Source organism: Gobius niger (genome assembly GCF_951799975.1).
Source record: "Gobius niger genome assembly, chromosome: 4".
NCBI classification, from domain to species: domain Eukaryota; kingdom Metazoa; phylum Chordata; class Actinopteri; order Gobiiformes; family Gobiidae; genus Gobius; species Gobius niger.
The window spans coordinates 39147442-39170310 of record NC_136855.1 but is presented as its reverse complement, the minus strand read 5'-3'; the positions used below and the strand labels follow the sequence as shown (position 1 = coordinate 39170310).

General features: G+C 41.4%; 1 protein-coding gene across 1 annotated transcript in view; it reads left to right on the top strand.

Moving 5' to 3' along the window:
• The window catches only part of ddb1 (damage-specific DNA binding protein 1), a 151693-nt gene that overhangs the window by 119155 nt on the left and 9669 nt on the right, over positions 1 to 22869 (top strand). The window contains exons 24-25 of the mRNA XM_079554673.1: positions 12108 to 12277; positions 20330 to 20432. Coding sequence (XP_079410799.1) covers positions 12108 to 12277; positions 20330 to 20432 — 273 coding nt within the window. The remainder of the gene's footprint in view (positions 1 to 12107; positions 12278 to 20329; positions 20433 to 22869) is intronic.

Genomic DNA, 22869 nt, shown 5'->3' with positions numbered 1-22869 from the left:
GAGCCAGATTAAATTTTATGGTTTTATTTTATTGACATATTAGTAACTAAGATTTTTTCTGAGGGATTTTGGATATTTTGTTTAGTTTTTCAATAAACTAATCATCAGTGAAAAAATCTGTAAAAACTCTGCCTGTTTTTTTGGGGGGTTCAAAGCTGAATAAATCAGGCTAGGAATTAGATATTAAAAAATCCCTCTGAAAAAACCTTCAAAATATTGTTAGGTCTCAGACTGTAAAGTTTGGAGTCTGTGGGAGCTTCTATAAGGGCTCAGGCTCTGCCCGAGTGCGGCTTCTCTCATTCAGAGAAAACCAGCCCTGAAGTTTTGTAGCGAGTGCGCATGCTCGGCCCGTTCTTCCACTTTTCCGCTCCAGCGTCTCGTAGGAGGAAAAACACCATATTTGGGTGAAAGCGTCATCACGGGGCCCCTTAGCAGGACACGTGGATGTCAAATCTGTCAATATTTATGAATGAAAACCAGCAGCAGCTACTTCCGGGTTGCCCCCACCTCGCAGACAAAACATCATAAAATAAACATCATCATTTTTATATCTGACATGAAAACTAAGATGTAAAGGGAGGAAAATAGATACAAATCTCCACTTCGACCACTACGTGAAAAATCAATACTTTCACCTGCCGTGTCTCGCCTTAAGATGGAAGTCCTTAAGATGCTACTGTGTTTTCTGTGCTTTTTCTTTTAGGGCTGGGAATCTCTAAAAAACAACTAATTAATCACAAATCTACAGAATCTTTATCACGATTAACCATTGCCGATATTTAATCACAATTAGTCGTGATTATTCGCAAAATTGCTCATCAGATCTGCCGTGGTGAAAGGTTTTGGTAAAGTAAAGCGAAATGAGGAGGCAGAAGCATGAAGACATAATGACAGTGTGAAAATATTGCAGAGCCATTTGGTGCTTCTGAATCTGAGCAGCTGCACTGGCTTCACTTCCTGATATTACGCTCCTGCAAACAAGTCTGTAAAATGGATCAAGCTTTCAGTTTAATATAAGAGACTTGATTTGTTCCAAACCATTGAAGAAATGGAAAGTGAAGTCGCTGAACAAAATCGAGAAAACGTCACTCTTGACACATTGAGTGCCAAATTATGAAACTAGACACTCTGATACAACGTATGTGTGATTTTGGCAGCTCTGTGATGAACAGGAGTGAAATAGATGACGATAAAAACCTTGTGAAGAGTCAGGATCTGGACATTTCATATATATTATTGCATTTCTTTTTTGTTTTGTTTTGTCCGTGGTGTTGTGTAGCTGTAACCCCGACATTTCCGTCGCGCTCTCTGGAGCTCGCTTCACAAAGCAGAGCGGCTACAGATGTACAGATCGAAACAGTTGAGATTTTAATGCTTCTCGGAGTTTTTAAATGGTCAAAATCGGTCCAAGGACGACTGAGAATCCGGGGTAAGTCTTCGATCCATAACCAGGCACACGCGAGAAAAGGCGATCGATAACACGCGGTGTTTCAATACTTGTTGTCGTTGAAAATTGACTTGAGAGAAATATATTTAGGCATTTGCATCTTCCCACAACATTAGTGTGACTCCAGAGAGGAGAGAGGAGTTGATAGAACATTAGTTATCTCCGAATCTAGAAGAAAAAACTGTCATTTTAATCAAAACTTGCCTCCGTTTAGCTTAGGATTTCTCAGGATCTGAGGCGCGCAGAATTAAACTTCCCCTACGGAGAGCTTTAGAGTCTCACCTTTGAAACGAGCCACATCATGTGTCCATAGCTATAACATAGAATACACTGTGGTGCTACAAATATCATGAAAATGGTCTGGATTGTTGGCACTCTACAGCTAAATCCCCAAAACAGCGCGGCCTCAACGTGTTAACCTCTCATGCCCCGCTTTAGCCCGAGTGCATTTTGTACGTCCTCCATCCTTTATCTCCAATAGAAAAATCCAACAGTGAAGGGTTCACAATAGTTGCACACAGAGCCTGGTGCAGAGATTAATGTCCTCATCACCTCCAGGTTAATGAAGCAGTACAATATAAAACATTAATTACGCTTTGCGCCTCGATCTCAGAAACAAATCACGGTTGTTTATTTGTTTTTTTCAAATTTACAACAGGTATTATCTGAGGGTAATTTTCTAAATAAAATATTAGATGTTTGTGGTGATAAATGATGACCAAATGATGAAACTAATCTTCTGCTGTCAAACAATCGTGGCTGGATATATTTCTGTAGTAATTTGTCCAGCCTTTTATTGATGTTCCCATAGAGTTCCATTAGCATTATGCTCATTTAAAGCTCTCCATGCTTTATCCAGTAAAGAGTGAGGAGAGACATTAAAGTCGCACTGAGAGCTCAGCTCATGTGCTGCAGCCGAAGGCGGCTCTGCAGTATATTAATGTTTTAAATTGTCTTGATTTTCCATGTGTTGACATGTTCGGTGGCTAATGTAACACAATTGTCTTATACTTAGTAAGTTTAGTCATCGTATTTTCCGGACTATAAGTCACCCTTTTTTCATAGTTTGCGTCTTATACTCCAGAGGGACTTATATGTGATTTTTATTTTTATTTTTTTGTTTCAAATATCTAATTTCACAGGCCTCTAGAGGGAACTGCAGGCTAATCGATCTGCAGAAAGAAAGTTCGGAGTGAGCGAGAAGGCGGAGGTTACTCGCAATGAAGAAACCATAGAAAGCTAATCACGGGCTAAAAGCTAGCTGGCCACAGCTAGAGGAACGAGTTCACAAGTGAGAGCTTGAAAAACATGCTGTTGGGAGAGGCTTGTCAACGGTGCAGTGGTTTGTTTATGTGACGTTAACATACTAGACGCCTACTATTCAGCCTGTTTTTTTTCCTTCATTGGGCATTTTATGGCAAGTGCATCTTATAGTCCGGAAAATACAGTATTCAATGAAGCAACTAAACTTATCTACTTGAAAGAATTCTCACTTTGTTCTATTCACCTGTCACTCGCTCAGAGCATGAAGAGGCTAACGCATAGTTGTTTTGGGTTTCTGGTATTTTTTATATACTGTATTAATCCCGGTACGGAAATTCATTCTCTGCATTTGACCTATCCTCAATGCCACTGGAGCGACCTGTAGGAGCAGCGAGCAGCCAGCGTGGGCCGGCTAATGGTCACAAAACCACCTATTGTACATGTTTTTAGTGGTAGGGGAAACTGGAGTGCCTGGAGAAAACCCACGCAGACACAGGGAGAACATGTAAACTCCCCAGAAATGCCCCGTCCAGGTGGGAATCGAACCAGCTGACTGCTGCGCTGCCGTGCCGTCTGCTGATGAATCATCTCCATGGATGGAACATATGCGTAACCATGGAGATGGTTCCATTGGCAGAAAAAACCTTCCAGAGACCCTAAAGGCCACACTGAGATGCTTGTGTGTGTATTTTTATGCGAAAACACACACCAAGTGACACGGGGTTTGGCGCACGGTGACGCTTGACCCTATGCCATGATTTGAATCTGTTGGGATTCAGGCTTTTTGCACTTTTCTGCACTGACTGACACCTGACAGACCTACACTTTGTAGGGAGGGTCAAGTGGTGCAGCACAGATGGAGAAAACACTGCTCGTGTGTGTGATGGAGAGCAAAGGTGTCAGGCTAACCACACATACAGCCACTGGGTCACTAAAAGGTCAAATATGCATTAATGTCGAGGTTTGTTTTGTTTTTTTGTCTTTTGCGTAAACAGTGGCACCTTCCAGTTCAGTTTTTAAGGATCTGTGCTTTATTGACGACTCATTTCTTTCACTCTACATCATCTGATTTGATAAACATGACACTTTGTACTTCTAATTTTGTCCTCCAACACCTCTCCTATCCCCCGGCCTTTTACACGCTCGAAAAAAGATCCCGTCTCCGTCCCTGCTCCGCGGCTCTCGTGACCCGAGCGCTCTGTAACTTATCCCGGAGTATGACAAGTGCCCGTTGAGTAAAAGAAGAGCGATGCTCCGTGGGCCGGGGAGCGTTGTGCGGACGCCTCCGGTCATTATCGTCCTCGTACATCAGCCCGGACCGCTCTGTGCCGCTGACCTTTACTTCATCTCCAGCACGTCTCTCTCTCGCTCCTGTCTCCACTCCTCTCCGCTCTATCATTAGCTCTCTATCATCCGCTGACCTTTCCCCGCGCCGCTCAAATCCCCGGCTCACATGTTTTCTTTGGCTTAATCGATCGCCATTGCCCCGCTCGAGGATTTTGCGATATAACGTCAGAGTTTGCTCAGCCCTCTTTGTTTCACCTGTGAGTCCGAGGAAGGCGAGGCGAGGCTTTGTTGTCTCCGCTGGGAAATTTGTTCTGTGCGTTTGGCCCGTGCGTCGATACAGATGGGGCGACCTGTCAGAAGCAATGGGGGGGGACTGCTCCGGGAGGCTTCACGCTAACGAAACCCAGCGTGAGCCGATGCTCCTCACTGTTCGTCACGTTTCCTCAGTCTGTGAACGGCTCCTGCACAGCGGAGACTAGCATGAGACGTTATGCACAAGCGTGAACAGGAATAACGTGCTAATAGTGGTTTAAGTCCACATTTCAGCTGTTAGCTAAGTTAAGCTAACAGCTGTGCACTTTTGTCATTTACAACAGGGGTTCCACTGAGCATTAAAAGTCATTAAATGAATTGTGAGGAGATTAAAGGCCTCAAATGTCATTAAAAGGCATTAAATTGGATTAAAACGTGCATTAAATCTAAACTTCTTGGAAAGCAATTACTTCAACTCGACTATTTTTCCTGTAACAGGGTTCTAGACTGCGACCAAAATGCTCGCATATGCGACTATTTTTAGAGAATGTGCGAGTAAAAAAAAAAGTGGTAGCATCTGTGCGAGCAAAAAAAAGAAAAAGTCTAATAGGCTTTATGAGGAGTGCTGCAAATGACTTATAAACAGCGTCTCCAGAGCACTCCTCTGAGAACACACACACACACTGCACAAACACGCACGCACCACCCAAGCTTCCACTATTATTGAAGAAGTCAGCTGGTAGTTTAGGCTAAACGTTTTGTCCAGGCAAGTGCCCCGCTCTCCCTGTTTGTCCGAGGGACAGGTGAAATACAGACAGCAACAGAAGCCACGTGTCCCGACATGAATTAACCTTCAATTACTTTCTGCCAATACGCACTTTCCGACACTTTATTCCCCAAAGAAGTATCTATTTTCACTTTTATGTTCGCCTTTTGGGGCGGTAGCGCGAGCGGCGAGCTCACGAGCGCAGGTCAGAGAGAAGCACGAGCATGAGAGGAGGAGACAGGAGCGACTGGAGAGGAGGAGACAGGAGCAGAAAGAGTTTAGCGGTTTATGTTCCTACCTGAGCTCGCTCTGGTCTCCTCGTGGTCAGAAAAGGCTTGTTTTAGAGCGCAAATGTAAAGCTAACAGAGAGCTAACGTAAAGCTAACAGAGAGCTAACGTAAAGCTATCGGAGAGCTAACGTAAAGCTAACAGAGAGCGAACGTAAAGCTAACGGAGAGCTAACGTAAAGCTAACAGAGAGCGAACGTAAAGCTAACGGAGAGCTAACGTAAAGCTAACAGCTGCTGTTATGACCCGCCCTCCCTCAGCCACTGTAGATTCAGCTCCTGTATTTTATTTAGGCTTTAGGCTAAAACTAGGTACTTTTTGCCTGTGATTATTACGGTCTTAATTGGCAGTAATACATCATTATATAAGTGAATATCCTGCGAGTGACAGTGATGTTGCAGATTTGGAAAGAGAGAGACAAACAATTGCCAAGGAAGATGAATAATAATTGAAAACACAAAATTAAAGCAGAACAATGCAAAAAAATATATAATAAAATTATATAAAATCACTAATATTAATATGAAAAACTCAATTTTAAAAAGTTTTAACACAATTTTAGTCATTGTTATTTCAAACATGTTTATAATTGTCCTTGTTTTAATTTATTAAAATGGTGAATTTTGATATTGTGTCTCGAGTCTGTGCAACCAAAATATTGTCTGTGCGACCAACTGAAAAAGTTGGTAGCACCAGCGCTACTAAAACAAAAGTTAGTCTTGAACCCTGTGTAAACGTTTGTCCAAAATACTAAAATTCTGCTCTTAAAAAACATTCAGCTGCAGTTTAATTATTTCTTGCTCCAAAGTTTTCCATTGTGTCCAATTTTCTTTTTTCTGGATAACAAACTTTCACATCAATCTATAGAAATTAAATATGCACTTTTTTTATGGCATTGAAAATATCGTATTTGGGCATTAGAATAGCATTAAATTTGACTTCCTGCTACATGTATGAGAAGTATGTGTGGACAGTTGGCAAAACTCGCTGTTGTAATGTCTTTTTCCTATAGCCGTTAGCATTAGCCATGAAACATTGCAATTTATGGTCCAGATGTTTTCAGTTGTCAACTCAAAGCCTGGTTAGAAATTATCAATGCATGTGCAGAAAAGAATTGAGTATTAAAGCAGTACTAAGTAACTCTTCCCCCTAGAGGCCATAAGCGCAACTGCAGGTGTAGTAGCAAGTTACGATTTTTAATTGTCTTGGAGAGTAAATACGAAGCTGACAGGAAAGGCGAAGGGAGAGAGGGTTACTGTGCATCCAATTATACAATGGAAATATTTTTTTTCACTCAAACTTGGCTGTAAATACTGTTTAAAGTGACGTTAGCCCGCAGTTAGCTTTGCCCATTAGCCTGTTAGCTTCTTCTTCGTGATTCCATTAGTGTGTATTGCATGGTTTTCTGGCCAGAGACACCAGGGGGCGATGAAAGACCCTCCAATCATCCCATAAACACTTGTATTACCCCCACAGGGACTACGGAAAGGATTTATTAAGGTAAACACCTTACTTAGTACAGCTTTAACACATTGAGTGCCAAAAACTTTTAACTAGACACTCCAATTCACCTTACGTGTGATTTTGGGAGCTCTGTGATGAACAGAACTGAAATAACGATCAAAAACTTTCATATATTATTGCGTTTCCTTTCTTCTTCTTCTTTTTGTCCGAGGGGGCGTGGTGTTGCGTAGTGAACAGCTTTAAACCCAACACGGATGGAACCCAACATGGAAAGATCGAAGCAGTTGAGATTTTAATGTTTCTGAGTTTTTAAATGTTCAAAATCGGTCCAAGGACGACTGAGAAACTTCCGGTTTCTTCAATCCGAGAACATTACTGTCCGTCCAGAGAGGAGAGAGTTGGAGAGAGGAGTTAATCAGAAAGGAAAGTGTTGCATAAAACCCCCATTATCTCAGAATCTAGAAACAAATCTGTGATTTTGATCAAAACTAGCCTAGCCTGTTCAGCTTAGATTTCTCAGGAACCGAGGCACGTGGAATTAAACAGTTTTCACCTACGGAGAGCTGAGAGTCTCACCTTTCAAACAACGAGTATTTTTCAATAGCTGTAACATAGCAACACTGTGGTGCTACAAATATCATGAAAAATGGTCTGGATTGTTGGCACCACAATTAAATCCCGGCACTAAATGCATGCAAAATCATATTAAGTTAAGTTTCTGCTCTTTGTGGGGCTGGACATGCATCCGGGGGCCACTGAACATCATCTTATTATATGTTGATGATAGAAAAACCACAGAAATTGTTATATAAATGTAATGCGTCGCTGGAAGTACACATTTGTTGGAACAGGCTCCGAAAGCTAACGCCGTTTCTGCGATTCTATGAGAATATTTGCTTGATTAAAAGTGACGTGTGATAGTTTGTGAATGGAGCACAAAGGCCTATCAGATGCAGATTATACAACGCGTTTGTCAAAACTAGCTCCACGGGGAGTCTGTTTTTATTAGCACTCAGAAGTGCCTGAAATCAGAGAATTGTCACAGCAGTTCATTCACCGACTGCAGGATGTTTGGCACCCTATGCCAACCTTTAAACACCCCAGCTGTACAGTTTGCACCATGCTGGCTTTGTGGAGATAGACTGTTATACGCACATTAAGCTACTAACACTTGTACGAGCAGTAGTTTTTTGTGTCTTGAAGTGTTTGATGAGTTCTCCATCTGACTCTAGATCAGGGGTGCCCAAACTTTGTGTCTCCGAGGGCCAAAATGAAAAAGTGCCTAAGGGTCGCGGGCCAAACACGGCGATGTCAGCGTGAGACACATATAACTGCAAATAATAATAGTTACTTTGTTTTCTTTTTTGGTATACATTTGCATTTAACTCTATCTATGCAAATAGTACGCTACAAAAGCCAAGTTTTAGTAGAACAAAATCAATTATTGTAGCAATATAGTGCAACAACACCACCTGTACCTGCTCTACCTACAGTGACTTTACCTCATTCATTTCTTTAAGTCAAAGAAAATGCCACATTAGACCAATTTGAAAGTGTCAGTTCAGCATAAATTCTTTCATAAGTCATATATGTCAACGACCTTTGCAATAAAATTTGGAAAAAGTTGGAAAGTTGATGCTACGACGCTCTGTGACTGACAAATACCAAGACACCAGAACAGTGTTTCCTTAACTCTGCGAAAGGAGTGAAACAGCGCCCCCAATTTGACGCTGGTGGCCAAAAAGTGTACTGCATCTATATTTGCCATTGAGAATGAATGGGAGAGAGTTAGTATTAACCAGATGCGGCGCAAAAGAAGGTCACTCTCTGGCGGGCCCCACTTTGGGCACCCCTGCTCTAGAGCCGAGATGCTGTATGGCAATGGATGTCAATGTATGGAAAAAGACTGAATCAATACTGAAAGAACAATACTATTTTTAAGCCGAGATTAATGTCGATTGATACAGACGGCATCTCTGGAATCGCCCATATATGGTCATGTTTGAAAACAGTTAAGGGGGGAAAAAATTTGGAGAAAAATCTAAACTTTCTCTAATTATTCAAAAACTACTTTGACAAACGCTGAATTATGAATATAGTTTCTACTAAGTAAAGATACAAAGACATGGAGAGGAGCAAAGTGGCTCAACAGCCCATAAATACATGAATAACGGAGAATGCTAACATGATGCTACATGTTAGCATCGGGCTAATGCTAACGGTTAGCTAGTGCGAGCTACAACTGCGGTTTTTTCACTTCTACTGCAGTGTTTTTCAACCTTTGTTGAGCCAAGGCACATTTTTTTCATTGAAACAATCACGAGCACCACCAGCAGAAAATGTTCTCATCAAAGTGTCTTGGCTAAGAACACCGTTTAGTCTCACTCGCCACAATGCCTCAATGCATCACTCATTCTCTTGTCTCAAAGAAATTAACTACCTGATATGGAAGAGTATAATATGGTTGCTCTGCCGATCACTAGACAGCACAGACACTTGAAAACGGTACATTATTTGTGGATAATAATGCATTTGTTTAAAAAAAAAAAAACTAGGTGAGATTGGATAATTTCCCAAGGCACACCAGACAATATCTCACGGCACACTAGTGTGCCACGGCACAGTGGTTGAAAAACACTGATCTACTGAACAATCTGCTGTGAGAAAAGATCCATATGGACCCGATTTACACCTGACTTTACCTATGTGTGGTATAAAAGTTCATATTCCACCAGAAAATGCCTAAAAAGAGTGAAAAATTGTTTCTCTAAAGATTCTATTTCCCCCCTCGGCGAAGCCACGCCCCCTTCTATGACGAGATGCCGTCTGTATCTGTTCATTTAATAACCCCCCTCTAGGAAACACTGTCCCATAATCTGCTCTCATGTTCTCTGTCATCCATACATTCTGTTCATTTTAGTAGAACTAGTTTTGCGATGTGTTTTCGGAGTCTTCTAGACGCAAACGTGCAGACCATCCGGATTTAGAAAAGACCCGTAAACCTCTCCAGCCGCCGCCGCCGCTCACACAGACCCGGGTAACAAATGCAGCGGGAGTAGCTGTAATGCATCTTATTAAGTGATCATATTTCTCCACTGCTGTCTGATGTCTAATATCCTATTTTATCCTGAAGAAGCCCATAGTTCACACACAGCGGATGAATTATTTATTATCTGTGAGTCATCTTCCAAACTTGAGAAACTGGGTGGGTTTTTCTTCATACTTAAATGGCTGTTTGTATCCGCACAGTGGTGGACCGTCTAATCTCCCCATGTGCTGCACTCACTCAATCTTCCGGCGTTTTAAGTAAATAAGATGTTCGTGCGGCTCGCTCAGTGTTTCATGTGTCAGTCTTAAGGGAGACACTACAGACAAAACATGTACACTCTTACCGGGAAACAAAAACATACCTATTCTATTGTTTCTCCATAATAGATTTATTTGGGAAATTATTTCAATGGCAGTTTTCTCTAATTGCAATAGGTAGGGTTCACGTGACATCATAACATTATAAAGAGCCTATAGTTTAAACATTTAGGTAACTATGGTAACTGTGGTAACTGACAAAACGCATATTTTTATGTTGTTTTTTGGCTCATATCTCAGTCATTACTGGAGGAATCCACATGAAACAAAAACTGTCATAAAGTCCATCGTCTCCTCTGTCACATATGAACTAATTTTTTAGAAATATAGAAAAACGTCAAGAAGTGGTGACAATATGCGAAAACATGACCGTGATGTTGTCCAATAGAAATGACTTTCAGACATAAAAATAATATCACAGGTTTGTGAATCCAATCAGATCAAACACTGATTAGGAAAAACATTTGTCAATTTTCGTTTTGGAGATTTCTTACAAAAACTGTATTTCTCCCATAGAGCTGTATTGGCCCCGCCCTCCATCTGACATTATGACATCATCACATTCTAAATCGTGAACGCCACCTATTGCTGGGTTGCAGGTGACATCACAGCGTTCTAAAGGCCTATACTATTATATAGAAGGATTATTTTGTTTTTGAGGAAATGTTTGGTCTTGTACAGAGAGATCATAGACCCAGTGACTGATATTATGATATTTTTTTAAGACGAGACACGGCAGGTGAAAGTATTGATTTTTCACACAGTGGTGGAAGTGGAGATTTGTATCTATTTTCCTCCCTTTACATCTTAGTTTTCATGTCAGATATAAAAATGACAAAACTCACCCGCATGATGTTTATTTTATGATGTTTTGTCTGCGAGGTGGGGGCGACCCGGAAGTAGAAAGGCCGTCTTTCCCGCGGGTTTTCATTCATAAATATTGACAGATTTTACATCCACGTGTCCTGCTAAGGAGCCCCGTGATGACGCTTTCACCCAAATATGGTGTTTTTCCTCCAACGAGACACTGGAGCGGAAAAGTCGGAGAACGGGCCGAGCATGCGCACTCGCTACAAAACTTCAGGGCTGGTTTTCTCTGAATGAGAGAAGCCGCACTCGGGCAGAGCCTGAGCCCTTATAGAAGCTCCCACAGACTCCAAACTTTACAGTCTGAGACCTGACAATATTTTTAAGGTTTTTTCAGAGGGATTTTTTAATATCTAATTCCTAGCCTGATTTATTCAGCTTTGAAACCAAAAAGATAGGCAAAATTTGAGTTTTTGTTTTTTTTTCTGAAAAAATCTTAGTCACTAATATGTCAATAAAATAAAACCATAAATTTTAATCTGGCTCAATCCATTATTTGCATTTCGTTGCCCAAAATATAGGCAATTTTGGCCATTTTCATGCACAAAATGCCTTATTTTTATATGAAAACATAAAATGACGGAAAAAATGCAATACATTTTTTTCTCATATTTATATCTGTGATGTTCAGCAGAAGTTTCAAATTGATATCTCTACATTTGCTTTTTTCCCCTATTCACCTGCAGTGTCTCACCTTAACTCATATATTTTCTTTTTAGCGACTTGTGAAAGTGTAAGGCTGTTAATAGGAAAAACTGGCTCCTCCCCCACTGGGTCCGGTGACATAATCACATTCTAGAACCTGCAACCCAGCAATTGAGTAGAGATGTTGCTGTAGTACTGCATAATGCTTCTTCAGTATTCAAAATGGCCGCCGTAACTGCGTGATGTCATAGGAAACGCATGTGTTGCTTTATCAATGTTAAAGATACTTGACATATTGATGCATTTGCACAATAATCACCTTCAGCAGCTCAGTGTTTAGTTTTGTTCACTTTGAGGCGTGAGTTGCGCCTCGCCCTCCGCCTCGCCGCCTGTTTGGGCTGCTCTCTGTAAAGACGGTTTGCTTTCCGCTCACGCTCTCCCGTCCGTGTCTGTTTGTTTTCAGCGCCGCCACCACAGACGAGGAGCGGCAGCATCTGCAGGAGGTGGGGGTCTTCCACTTGGGGGAGTTCGTCAACGTGTTCTGCCACGGCTCGCTGGTGCTGCAGAATCTGGGCGAGAGCTCCACACCCACCCAGGGCTCCGTCCTGTTCGGGACTGTCAACGGGATGATCGGTGGGTGCACACGAACACGAGGAACCGGGGGGAAGCGGTTTCTTATGAGTCAAAGTGCAGGTGTGGGAGCAAGAAATAAACTGGAGTTAGTTGTTTGTATTAAAGTGGCATTTTGGCTCAACAAACAGTAATCTGGTTAAGGTCAGCTCACACTACACGACTTTAATGCCCGATTTCGCTCTATTTCTCAGTCGTGCCGAGTCTAATCGAGTCACGTCTAGTCGAAGGCGGTCACACAGAGTCGGGTCGTGTAGTGTGGGGGGGTCACGACTGGACTGACGTTGGAATCGTGTAGTGTGGGCGGTAGAAAGACGCGACTAGACTCCAGTCGTAGGAAATCAAACATGTTTGATTCTTAAGCCCGATTTTGGACGCACGGGAGAAACGTGGGTGATTTTACCCCAAATGTGAATGACAGAGTGATATGAAGACAGAAAAACACCGCCGCGCCTCCTTTTTTCACTTCTCTGTTAAACCAGCGGCACAAACTACTCATTTCATGGCCACAGCCCCACACACGGAACAGCACAACTTTATATCACCAAAAGTTCACGACGACCACCTTTTCCAGCTACATTTCAACCACGAACAGAGTTTAGCGGCACTTACTGAGTTTGGAGACGAACTGTTTAGCTTCACCTCGCTGCTAACGGCGGCTAGCCTCCCCGCTTTCTCCTCCATCACTGAGGTTGACGGCCGTCTCCTTTTCTTATTAAATCCACTGAAATACGTCCCGCTTCTTCCTGTCGCCAACTTTTATCTCCATGTGACAGAACTATAGCCCAGTTGAAGCTTGGTAGTAGCAGTAAGCTAGCGCTGCGGTGTTATGACATTGTTGACACCGTTGACCAATCGGGACACACACGTTATCCCGCGCTCACAAACACAGACCTGTCTTTGCAGATTTGGGGTCAGTTTTGAAGCCGTAGAGACGACAGACGCGCTGTGTTATAAAACATCAGCTGTTTGTCAGAATCGTGTGTCGCTCTTACGATTCTCAGGCGTTAAGTGTGAACCCCCAGACGTTCTATAATCGCACTGAATCCAGTCGTGTAGTGTGTGCTGACCTTGATTACTTGATTTTAAAAGTAACAAAATTAGATTACAAGTTACTTTATTAGTTACATTCAGAACCTCCACCGCCGCAACACACAAATGACACCACTTTTACTAACACTCACGTTATTAGCAGTGCATTTTAACAGTGATATAAACAATGCTGGCACAGACCCAGAATAGCGTCATATTTCCATTTTTCTCTCCTTAACCAATATTTCGTGTCCTCAGGCAGAAAACCTGACTTGTCACATTTGTTACGTCACTCGCTAAAAGAAAGAAAGTAACGTATTTTCCTGACTGCAGGTCGCTCCGGAGTATAAGACGCACTAGCCATAAAATGACAAATGAGAAAAAAAAAACAGAATGAATAGGTACGATATGCTAGCGTAACACATTGATGTTAAGCTACATGAAGCATACCGTAAATTCTCTAATACTGGCCTGTATTCCATTAGCGGCCGGGTCTCCGACAGAGGCCGGGTTCGTGGCTGGCGGAGGCAAATTAAAGCCGGTCTCTAAAACAGGCCGGGGCTTTTATCAGAAACTATAGCGGTAGAAATATTCCCCATGTTAGTAATTTGTCTCATACTCGTGTAAATGAAAACTCACGTGCAGGAAGTAAACAAACGGGAACCCGTTTATATGAATGTTGAAGGCGGCCCAGGTGGTCTTTAATAAAGCGGCTTCCAAACCGTAATTGAGCGTCCATCCCTTCCTTTCAAACCAGCATCTTGAATGAGAATCGGCCGAGCAAACTTTTTCTCTTCAGCTCGTTTGTTTAGAAGAGCCAAGTTCAAGCTGCTAAAACTGCAACCGTTCCCCCACATTTATTCCAGAATGAGATTAAAGACTTATTAACAAAACCACAAGGACAAAGCTTAGTTTTGCCCGCTTTGCGCTGGGAGAGATTCGGTCATTTATTTGCGGTGGGATTTGCAGCGGGGCCGGAGCAGCGGGCGGAACAACCTGCTAAAACAAAGAGCAGCCATCTAATTAATGAACATAAGTAGCATTGATTGGATCTTTTGTTTACGGACAAACTCATGAATAGTTAAGCGCGTTCAGACAGCTGGACTGTGACACGCTGCCCCCTGTCTCCAGACGTCGGCCAGAGCAGGGACTAATTAGCTCCAGAGCGAACTCGCGTTAAAGGCCATTTATTCTGAACTAATGCTCCGCCGTCAGTGAGTCTAAACACAGAGAGGAATCACGCTTTTCCACCTCATTACTTGGCCTCAGGCGCGGATAATGGCACTGATGAACAGCAGGGCACAGCGCTGATTTAAAGGGTTCTCAAGCTGCGTCTGCTCTGCCAAGTATTGAGATGTCTGTCCACACCGGGGGCTTGCGTCGCTTTCCCCTGAACCAAACACAGACACTTTTGTATCATTGTTAAGGCGGGGAAGGCGATTTGGGGATTTTCTGATAGTTTTTCTCCCGTATCGTCTTTGTTTAACCTCTTAACTCCCACCTGAAGCGAGTGCATTTTCACAGATAGATTTCTAAGTGAAAATAAGTGCCAAAATAGTGATGAAAGCGAGACGTAAACGCAACAAAAATGTTGCAGAAAAGAAACAAAAAAGCAATAAAAATGTGACAAAAAAGTGACAAAAAGTTGACGAAAATGTGATAAAAATGCGACAAAAATGTGATAAAAAAGTGACAAAAATGTGATAAAAATGCAACAAAAAAGTGATAAAAATGTGACGAAAATGTGACGAAAATGTGATAAAAATGCAACAAAAAAGTGATAAAAATGTGACAAAAAGTGACAAAAAAGTGACAAAAATGTGATAAAAAAAGTGACGAAAATGTGACGAAAAAGTGACAAAAAAGTGACAAAAAAGTGACAAAAATGCAGCAAAAATGTGACAAAAAAGTGACGAAAAAGTGACAAAAAAGTGACAAAAAAGTGACAAAAAAGTGACAAAAATGCAGCAAAAATGTGACAAAAAAGTGACAAAAATGCGATAAAAATGCGACAAAAATGCGACAAAAATGCGATGAAAATGTGACAAAAAAGTGACAAAAAAGTGACAAAAAAGTGACAAAAAAGTGACAAAAAAGTGACAAAAATGCGACAAAAATGTGACAAAAATGTGACAAAAAAGTGACAAAAAAGTGACAAAAATGTGACAAAAATGTGACAAAACAGTGATAAAAATGTGACAAAAAAGTGACCAAAAAGTGACAAAAATGTGACAAAAATGTGACAAAAATGTGACAAAACAGTGATAAAAATGTGACAAAAAAGTGACGAAAAAGTGACGAAAAAGTGACAAAAATGTGACGAAAAAGTGACAAAAATGTGACGAAAATGTGACAAAAATGTGACAAAAAAGTGACGACGCGGTAACAACGCGGTCATTGCTTTCAAATGCACCATTACTATATAGGCTGTGAGTGCCAGTCACACACACACACACACACACACACACACACACACACACACACACACACACACACACACACACACACACACACACACACACACACACACACACACACACACACACACACACACACACACACACAGATGTAATCAACTTTTGATACAAACTAGACGTAGGACCTGTTTGCCCTGGGAGACCCTACCAGAATATAAAACATAAAACATATTTACTTAATTCCCCCTTTTTACTTCCCTACATAATCCCACGTGCTCATACATAGATGAACACTCAACTTAGTGTTGAAAACAAAGAAAAGCCGATACATTATAAGTGTTTTTCACAGGTATTGTATATGTTTGTGTGGAATACTCTGCACTACACTTACTGCAGTATTCATCTCCCTATGACTTCACATTCATTTTCACTCTGGGATTAAGGTCAGCGCCTTGATGCGTCCGCACAAATAATGGCTGATGAAATGTTTTGCACCGAATGAATAAAGATTAAAATTGCGGCGTTCCAATCACGATTACAAATGTACAAAATGATTAGCGATTGAGTCATCATTTGACATTCCAGTCAAGCGAATACAATTTACACTTATGAAATACCGATGGCTTATTTTTAATTAAAACTTCATTTCGCAGTGCCATCCAAAAGCATAATGCGCCCCCGTAACCCGACTCAGTCAAAGCGAACATCGAGCGAAGATTTTTAACTCACACTCGAGAACAGCCAAACATCTTCACAAATCACTCTTCCCTTTCAAGCCTGCGTATTTGTACAACTTTCTCTCTCTAATCAAAGCCGGGTCTTTTGGGCAGTCTCCCTCAGGCTCGGCTTGAGTATAAAATGTCTCTAAAACATTTTGGAGTGCTCCTGAATTATTGAAACTCCGAAATTACACTGCTTTCGTCCCGAGTGGGTCCCAGCGCGCCGGCATCAAACTTGCATTAGGAGCCGAGCAGCCACACCACTCTCTTCTCCGGACTTCTTTGCCGTCGCTTTTAGTCAGTTTTGCAAAGCACATTCCGCCTCTCTGTGATCACGGCTGTCGGAGCTTTTAACTGTGATGTCAGGCGTGTCTGTGGAGAGACGAGTGTGGGCAAAGGAACAATGGTGTTGGGTGATTTATCAGTCCGGAGAGATGGGTGTACGGGGATCCGGGTCTTGTCTGTTCACACACACCTGTTAGAGCAGGGCAGAATACCATTCCTGTGCGGAGTTAGGATTTTTAACCTCTTACCACCCGCCGAAACCAAATGCATTCTGTCCTCTTTGGCTATTATATAGGCCTGTGTAACACCTCATTTGAAAGCTAAGACCCACAAAACTGATCTTTTTCCTCGTGTTGTTGCTGTGTTGTGTCACCTTTTGTATGTTTTTTCATTTTTGTCACATTTTTGTTGAATTTTTGTCATTTTTTTGTTGAATTTTTGTCACATTTAAATTTTTGTCACTTTTTTGCTGAATTTTTTAATTTTCTGTTGAATTTTTGTCATTTTTTGTTGAGTTTTTGTCACATTTGTGTTGAATTTTTGTCACATTTTTTTTATTTTTTTCACATTTTTGTTGATTTTTTTTTTTATTTTCGGTTGAGTTTTTGTTGAATTTTTGCTGAATTTTTGTCACATTTTTGCTGAATTTTTGTAATTTTTTGCTGAATTTTTGTCACATTTTTGCTGAATTGTTGTCACTTTTTGTTGAATTGTTGTCACTTTTTTGCTGAATTTTTGTCACTTTTTGTTGAATTTTTGTCACTTTTTTGTTGAATTTTTGTCACATTTTTTTTATTTTTGTCACATTTTTGTTGAATTTTTTTTATTTTCTGTTGAGTTTTTTTCACATTTTTGTTGATTTTTTTTTTATTTTCGGTTGAGTTTTTGTTGAATTTTTGCTGAATTTTTGTCACATTTTTGCTGAATTTATGTCACTTTTTTTTTTGAATTTTTGTCACATTTTTGTTGAATTTTTGTAATTTTTTGCCGAATTTTTTGTCACATTTTTGCTGAATTTTTGTCACTTTTTTGCTGAATTTTTGTCACTTTTTTGTTGAATTTTTGTCACTTTTTTGCTGAATTTTTGTCACTTTTTTGTTGAATTTTTGTCACATTTTTGCTGAATTTTTGTCACTTTTTTGCTGAATTTTTGTCACTTTTTTGCTGAATTTTTGTCACATTTTTGTTGATTTTTTTTTTATTTTTTTGCTGAATTTTTGTCACTTTTTTGCTGAATTTTTGTCACTTTTTTGCTGAATTTTTGTCACATTTTTGTTGAATTTTTGTCACATTTTTGTTGAATTTTTGTCACTTTTTTGCTGAATTTTTGTCACTTTTTTGTTGAATTTTTGTCACTTTTTTGCAGAATTTTTGTCTTTTTTTTTTGTCACATTTTTGTCTAATTTTTGAATTTTCTCTAAAGATTCTATTTTCCCCCTTGACGAAGCCACGCCCCCTTCTACGACGCGATGCCGTCTGTATCTATCAGGGCTTTCTGGGTAAAGAGGGGAGGAATTTGATTGTTTACGTTCAAATTTCACTCTCCTCACTTTGCAAACTTACAGACTTTCACTTTAATGAAAAAAATAATCCAGATCGCACTTCACTGTTTAGCCATGAGGGGCAGTGTGCACGGAATTATAATGATCAAGGGACCTTGAGTATCCTCTTAGTTTCTGCCCTGGGCAGATCTGCCGTGTCGGTAAAATTCATCCCATTTTTATCTTGGGTTTTTCTGCAAACTCTGAGGTCCTCGGGTGATTCTGGTGCGAATCGACATGACGGAGTTTGGAACGATTTGAGCCGGTGGAATGAATTCTGAATGAAGCCGACATCGATTAAAAACGTCTTAACAGTATATTTATGTCTGCGTTTAAGATGTATAAACAATAATATGTGTCAAAGCATTTCTCTGACGCAAATGTTGTTTGTTTTTCCATTTAAACTGTTTAACCCCTTAACTCCCACCTGAACCGAGCACATTTTCTCCAGTTTGGCTTTACCCCAATCCAAAAGCTTCTGGAAAAAAGGTGTGAAAATGGCGACAGAACTGAGACGAAAACAATGATGAAGATGTGACGAAAAAATGACAAAAATGTGACAAAAATGACACAAAAAAAAGACAAAAAATGAAAAAAATGAAGACAAAAAAGACAAAAAAAGACCAAAAACAAAATGGCAAAAAATTACAAAAAAAACCTACAAAAAAATTATCCCAAAATTACAAAAATGAAAACAATGAAGATGTGACAAAAAAGTGACAAAAAAATGACAAATGTGACAAAAATTTCCCAAAAAAAAAGTACAAAAATTTGACGAAAAAATGATGAAAAAAGTGCCAAAGAAAAAAAAAAGATGGAAAAACAATCTGATGACGTGAGGAAAAAGATCCATTTAGATGAGTTTTGTAGATCTTAGCTTTCAAATGAGGCGTTACACTGGCCTACAGGATTTGGGTAAAGCTGAACTGGAGAAAATGCTCTCGGTTCAGGCGGGAGTTAAGAGGTTAAAAGACAAATACGATGTTACACAAACGTGAACCGGAAGCACAACAAACATGGAGGGTCTGAGGGAAAATCAAAACTCAAAAAATACACTAGTTTACACAGATTATTTTTTACTGGAAACAGCAGATATACCGTAAATTCTGTAATACTGGCCTGTATTCCATTAGCGGCCGGGTTTCTAACAGAGGCCGGGTTCGTGGCTGGTGGAGGCAAATTAAAGCCGGTCTCTAAAACAGGCCGGGACTTTTATTAGAAACTATAGCAGTAGAAATATTCCCCATGTAGGAATTTGTCTCATACTGGTGTAAATGAAAACTCACATGCAGGAAGTAACAAACGGGAACCTGGGCCGAGGGGGACGCTGCTGAGGAGCTGATCCGAGCGTAACTTTGACACAGATTTAGCCACTTTTCAAACCTCCAGTGACTATTTGTAGAAACAAAGCAACAAATGCTGTGTGACCCTCCAGGGTTTTAATAAAGTCTCCATCGCGTCTTCAAAGCACGTCCAGCTGCTCCGTGTGCAGGTCAGTCCCACGCCTCAAAATAACTCCTCCCATCAGCGCGAGCGTCTCGTCTTCTCTCGGGTCAGTCTCATGATCGATCACAAACACAAACGCTCCGTCTAAACTCGCCTTTTACACAAGATAACAGTGAGAGGGTTTGAAATGTTAATTAATAAATGAACCTAATATTTTAGGTTCAAATGGACACAAATCTCGTTTTTCTTCATTGTCCTGGTCGTCCGTTTTGCTCAAATATAAATAAAGGCCTGTCTCTAATTGTGGCCTGGTTCCAATAAAGGCCTGGTCCGAGATGCCCTTGAGTAAATAAAGGCCCCGGCCTATGTTAGAGCATTTACGGTACACTAAAAATGTCATATGCAGCAGAAAAAGTTTGTTTGGTGTTTCGTTACTGTTTAAGTCACACATAGGGTTTAGAAATCGAGCAAACATTGTCCACAGACTAACCTTTGCTAAAGAGAATATTAAAGAATATACGAAAGGAGAGGTGGATGGATTAGTTCATATCTCTGTGTATGTATTTAATGTATTTAATGTATTTAATGTGTTAACGCTTTGTGCTTGTGTTTCAGGCTTGGTGACGTCCCTGTCCGAGGGCTGGTACAGTCTGCTGCTCGACCTGCAAAACCGCCTCAACAAAGTCATCAAGAGCGTGGGCAAGATCGAACACAGCTTATATCCTTTTGTATGAACGGTGACACATCGAGCGACAGTGATGGTGTTAAAGTGTCTGAGGATTTTCACATTAAAAGTTGCATAGTGCACCTTTAAAACGAGCCCTCCCACAGCTTCTGAGAAACACCGCGGTGAAAATCAGGCACAAATGAGTACACTTTGGATCGGATTTTATGTAGCAGACTTTTGATTATAATTTCAGAACCGGGATAGAGACTTACTGCTTTTTTATTTTGGAATCTTTTGATTTTTGTCTTTCAAACGAGCTCTGCAGCACCAACTAAACACGAATGTCCTGAATAAATCAGCCAAATAAAGTCCCTCCTGTTGTCATAGGCAACAGTGACACATGACAGTTCAGACGCACAGGATTATAGACGAGACATATCGGCATCAGTCAGTCATTGTCAAAAATCCACATCGACATCAGAAAAACCTAAATCAATCAAACTTTATTTATAAAGCGCTTTTCATACCGAACGGTCTCACAAAGTGCTTTACAGAAACAACATTTAAAACAATGCGCCTGCACAACCTCCCATATATATATTTTATATATTAGGATTAAATAAATAGATTAGTCAGTTAAAAGCTAGGCTAAAAGGGTGGGTCTTGAGCTGCTCTCAAAAACATGAACGTTCTCTGCAGCCCTGAGCTCCTCCTCAGGTCTGAGCTCCTCCTCAGGTCTGAGCTCCTCCTCAGCCCTGAGCTCCTCCTCAGGTCTGAGCTCCTCCTCAGCCCTGAGCTCCTCCTCAGCCCTGAGCTCCTCCTCAGGTCTGAGCTCCTCCTCAGCCCTGAGCTCCTCCTCAGACCTGAGCTCCTCCTCAGCCCTGAGCTCCTCCTCAGCCCTGAGCTCCTCCTCAGGTCTGAGCTCCTCCTCAGCCCTGAGCTCCTCCTCAGACCTGAGCTCCTCCTCAGCCCTGAGCTCCTCCTCAGGTCTGAGCTCCTCCTCAGGTCTGAGCTCCTCCTCAAGTCTGAGCTCCTCCTCAGCCCTAAGCTCCTCCTCAGCCCTGAGCTCCTCCTCAGGTCTGAGCTCCTCCTCAGGTGGTTCCAGAGGCGAGGGCAGTAATATTGAGTCGTTCTGTTGACTTTAGGAATAACTAGGAGACCCCTGAGGAGGAGCGAAGGGGCCGTGAAGGTTCGTGAGGTAAAGGCAGTTCTGAAAGATAAGAAGGACCAAGACCATTAAGACGTTTAAAAACCATTAAAAGAACTTTAAAATCGATCCTGAAACACACGGAGCCAACAGCCAGCGTTTCTAAAACCGGTGTAATGTGGTCCCGCCTCCTGGTCTTCGTCAGGTGTAATGTGGTCCCGCCTCCTGGTCTTGGTCAGGTGTAATGTGGTCCCGCTTCCTGGTCTTCGTCAGGACTCGAGCTGCTGTAAACCTGAGATCCTCCTTTTGGGAAGAGCAGAGAGCAGGGCATTACAGTAGTGGATACGACTGGTGATAAAAGCATGCATGAGCGTCTCCGTGTCGGCCCGAGAGAGAACGGGGCGACTCTGGCCTTGTTCTTTAGAGACGGTAAAAACCTGTCTTTGTGATGTTCTTCTCCGCCATATCCGTCGACCTCCAGTGACGCTCCTCTGTCGGCGTCGCTGAACACTCGCTCCGATCGCGAGTCCGTTTAATCTCGCGACCTCGGCGTTAGCGTCTTTGTTCAGGCCGTGTTCACACAGCGGTAATGCGCCTCTAAAGTGCCGCCGCGATGCCTTTTCTCTAAAGCCATTTGCGTGATTGAAAACGACCGGGGACCAGTGGAGAAATTGGACCACCACGAACCAATTAGCACAGCAGCTGTTCCCGCTCGTTCCGTTCACGAGTTAATTATTTCTGAGCCAAAATGTTTGCTTCGATGGAACGCCGCGCACTCACGGCCTTATTAAACCGCAGTTGAGTTAGAAAGGCGAGCTATTAAAAAAAAAAAAGCGCTTTGTGTTTTTTTAATTATAGTTTTGGTGGAGATTTGCAAGACGGCACTTGATAAATTGGTCGCGTTTTAAAACAAGGTGACTTTAAAGCAATTAGAAACTGTGCCGTTGAGAAAAACAATGGTGCGCGGCAGTCGTAGGGTCTGGAAACGAATTATACTCTTAAAAAATGCTGTGCCCGGTTTTTCGCATTTGTGCTTTTTATTCATACGAGCGACGTCACATTGTTTAGAATCGATACAATACCGATACTTTTGGGAGGACTTGTATCGATATCGAATCCTGTCATTTCATATGAGTGAATGCTTTTAAATCAATTTACATTTCTTAAACAAGTTGCTTTTATTAATCAGCAGGTGTATTAAACTGGTTATTTCACTACGTCAATGTTAAAGGGGCTAGATGCAAGTTGGCCATTTTATGCTCACTACTGCCACCTCAGGTCAAATGTGTAACTGCAGCTTCTATATTAAGCTCGTGCATGACGGCAATTGGCTTGTTGCAC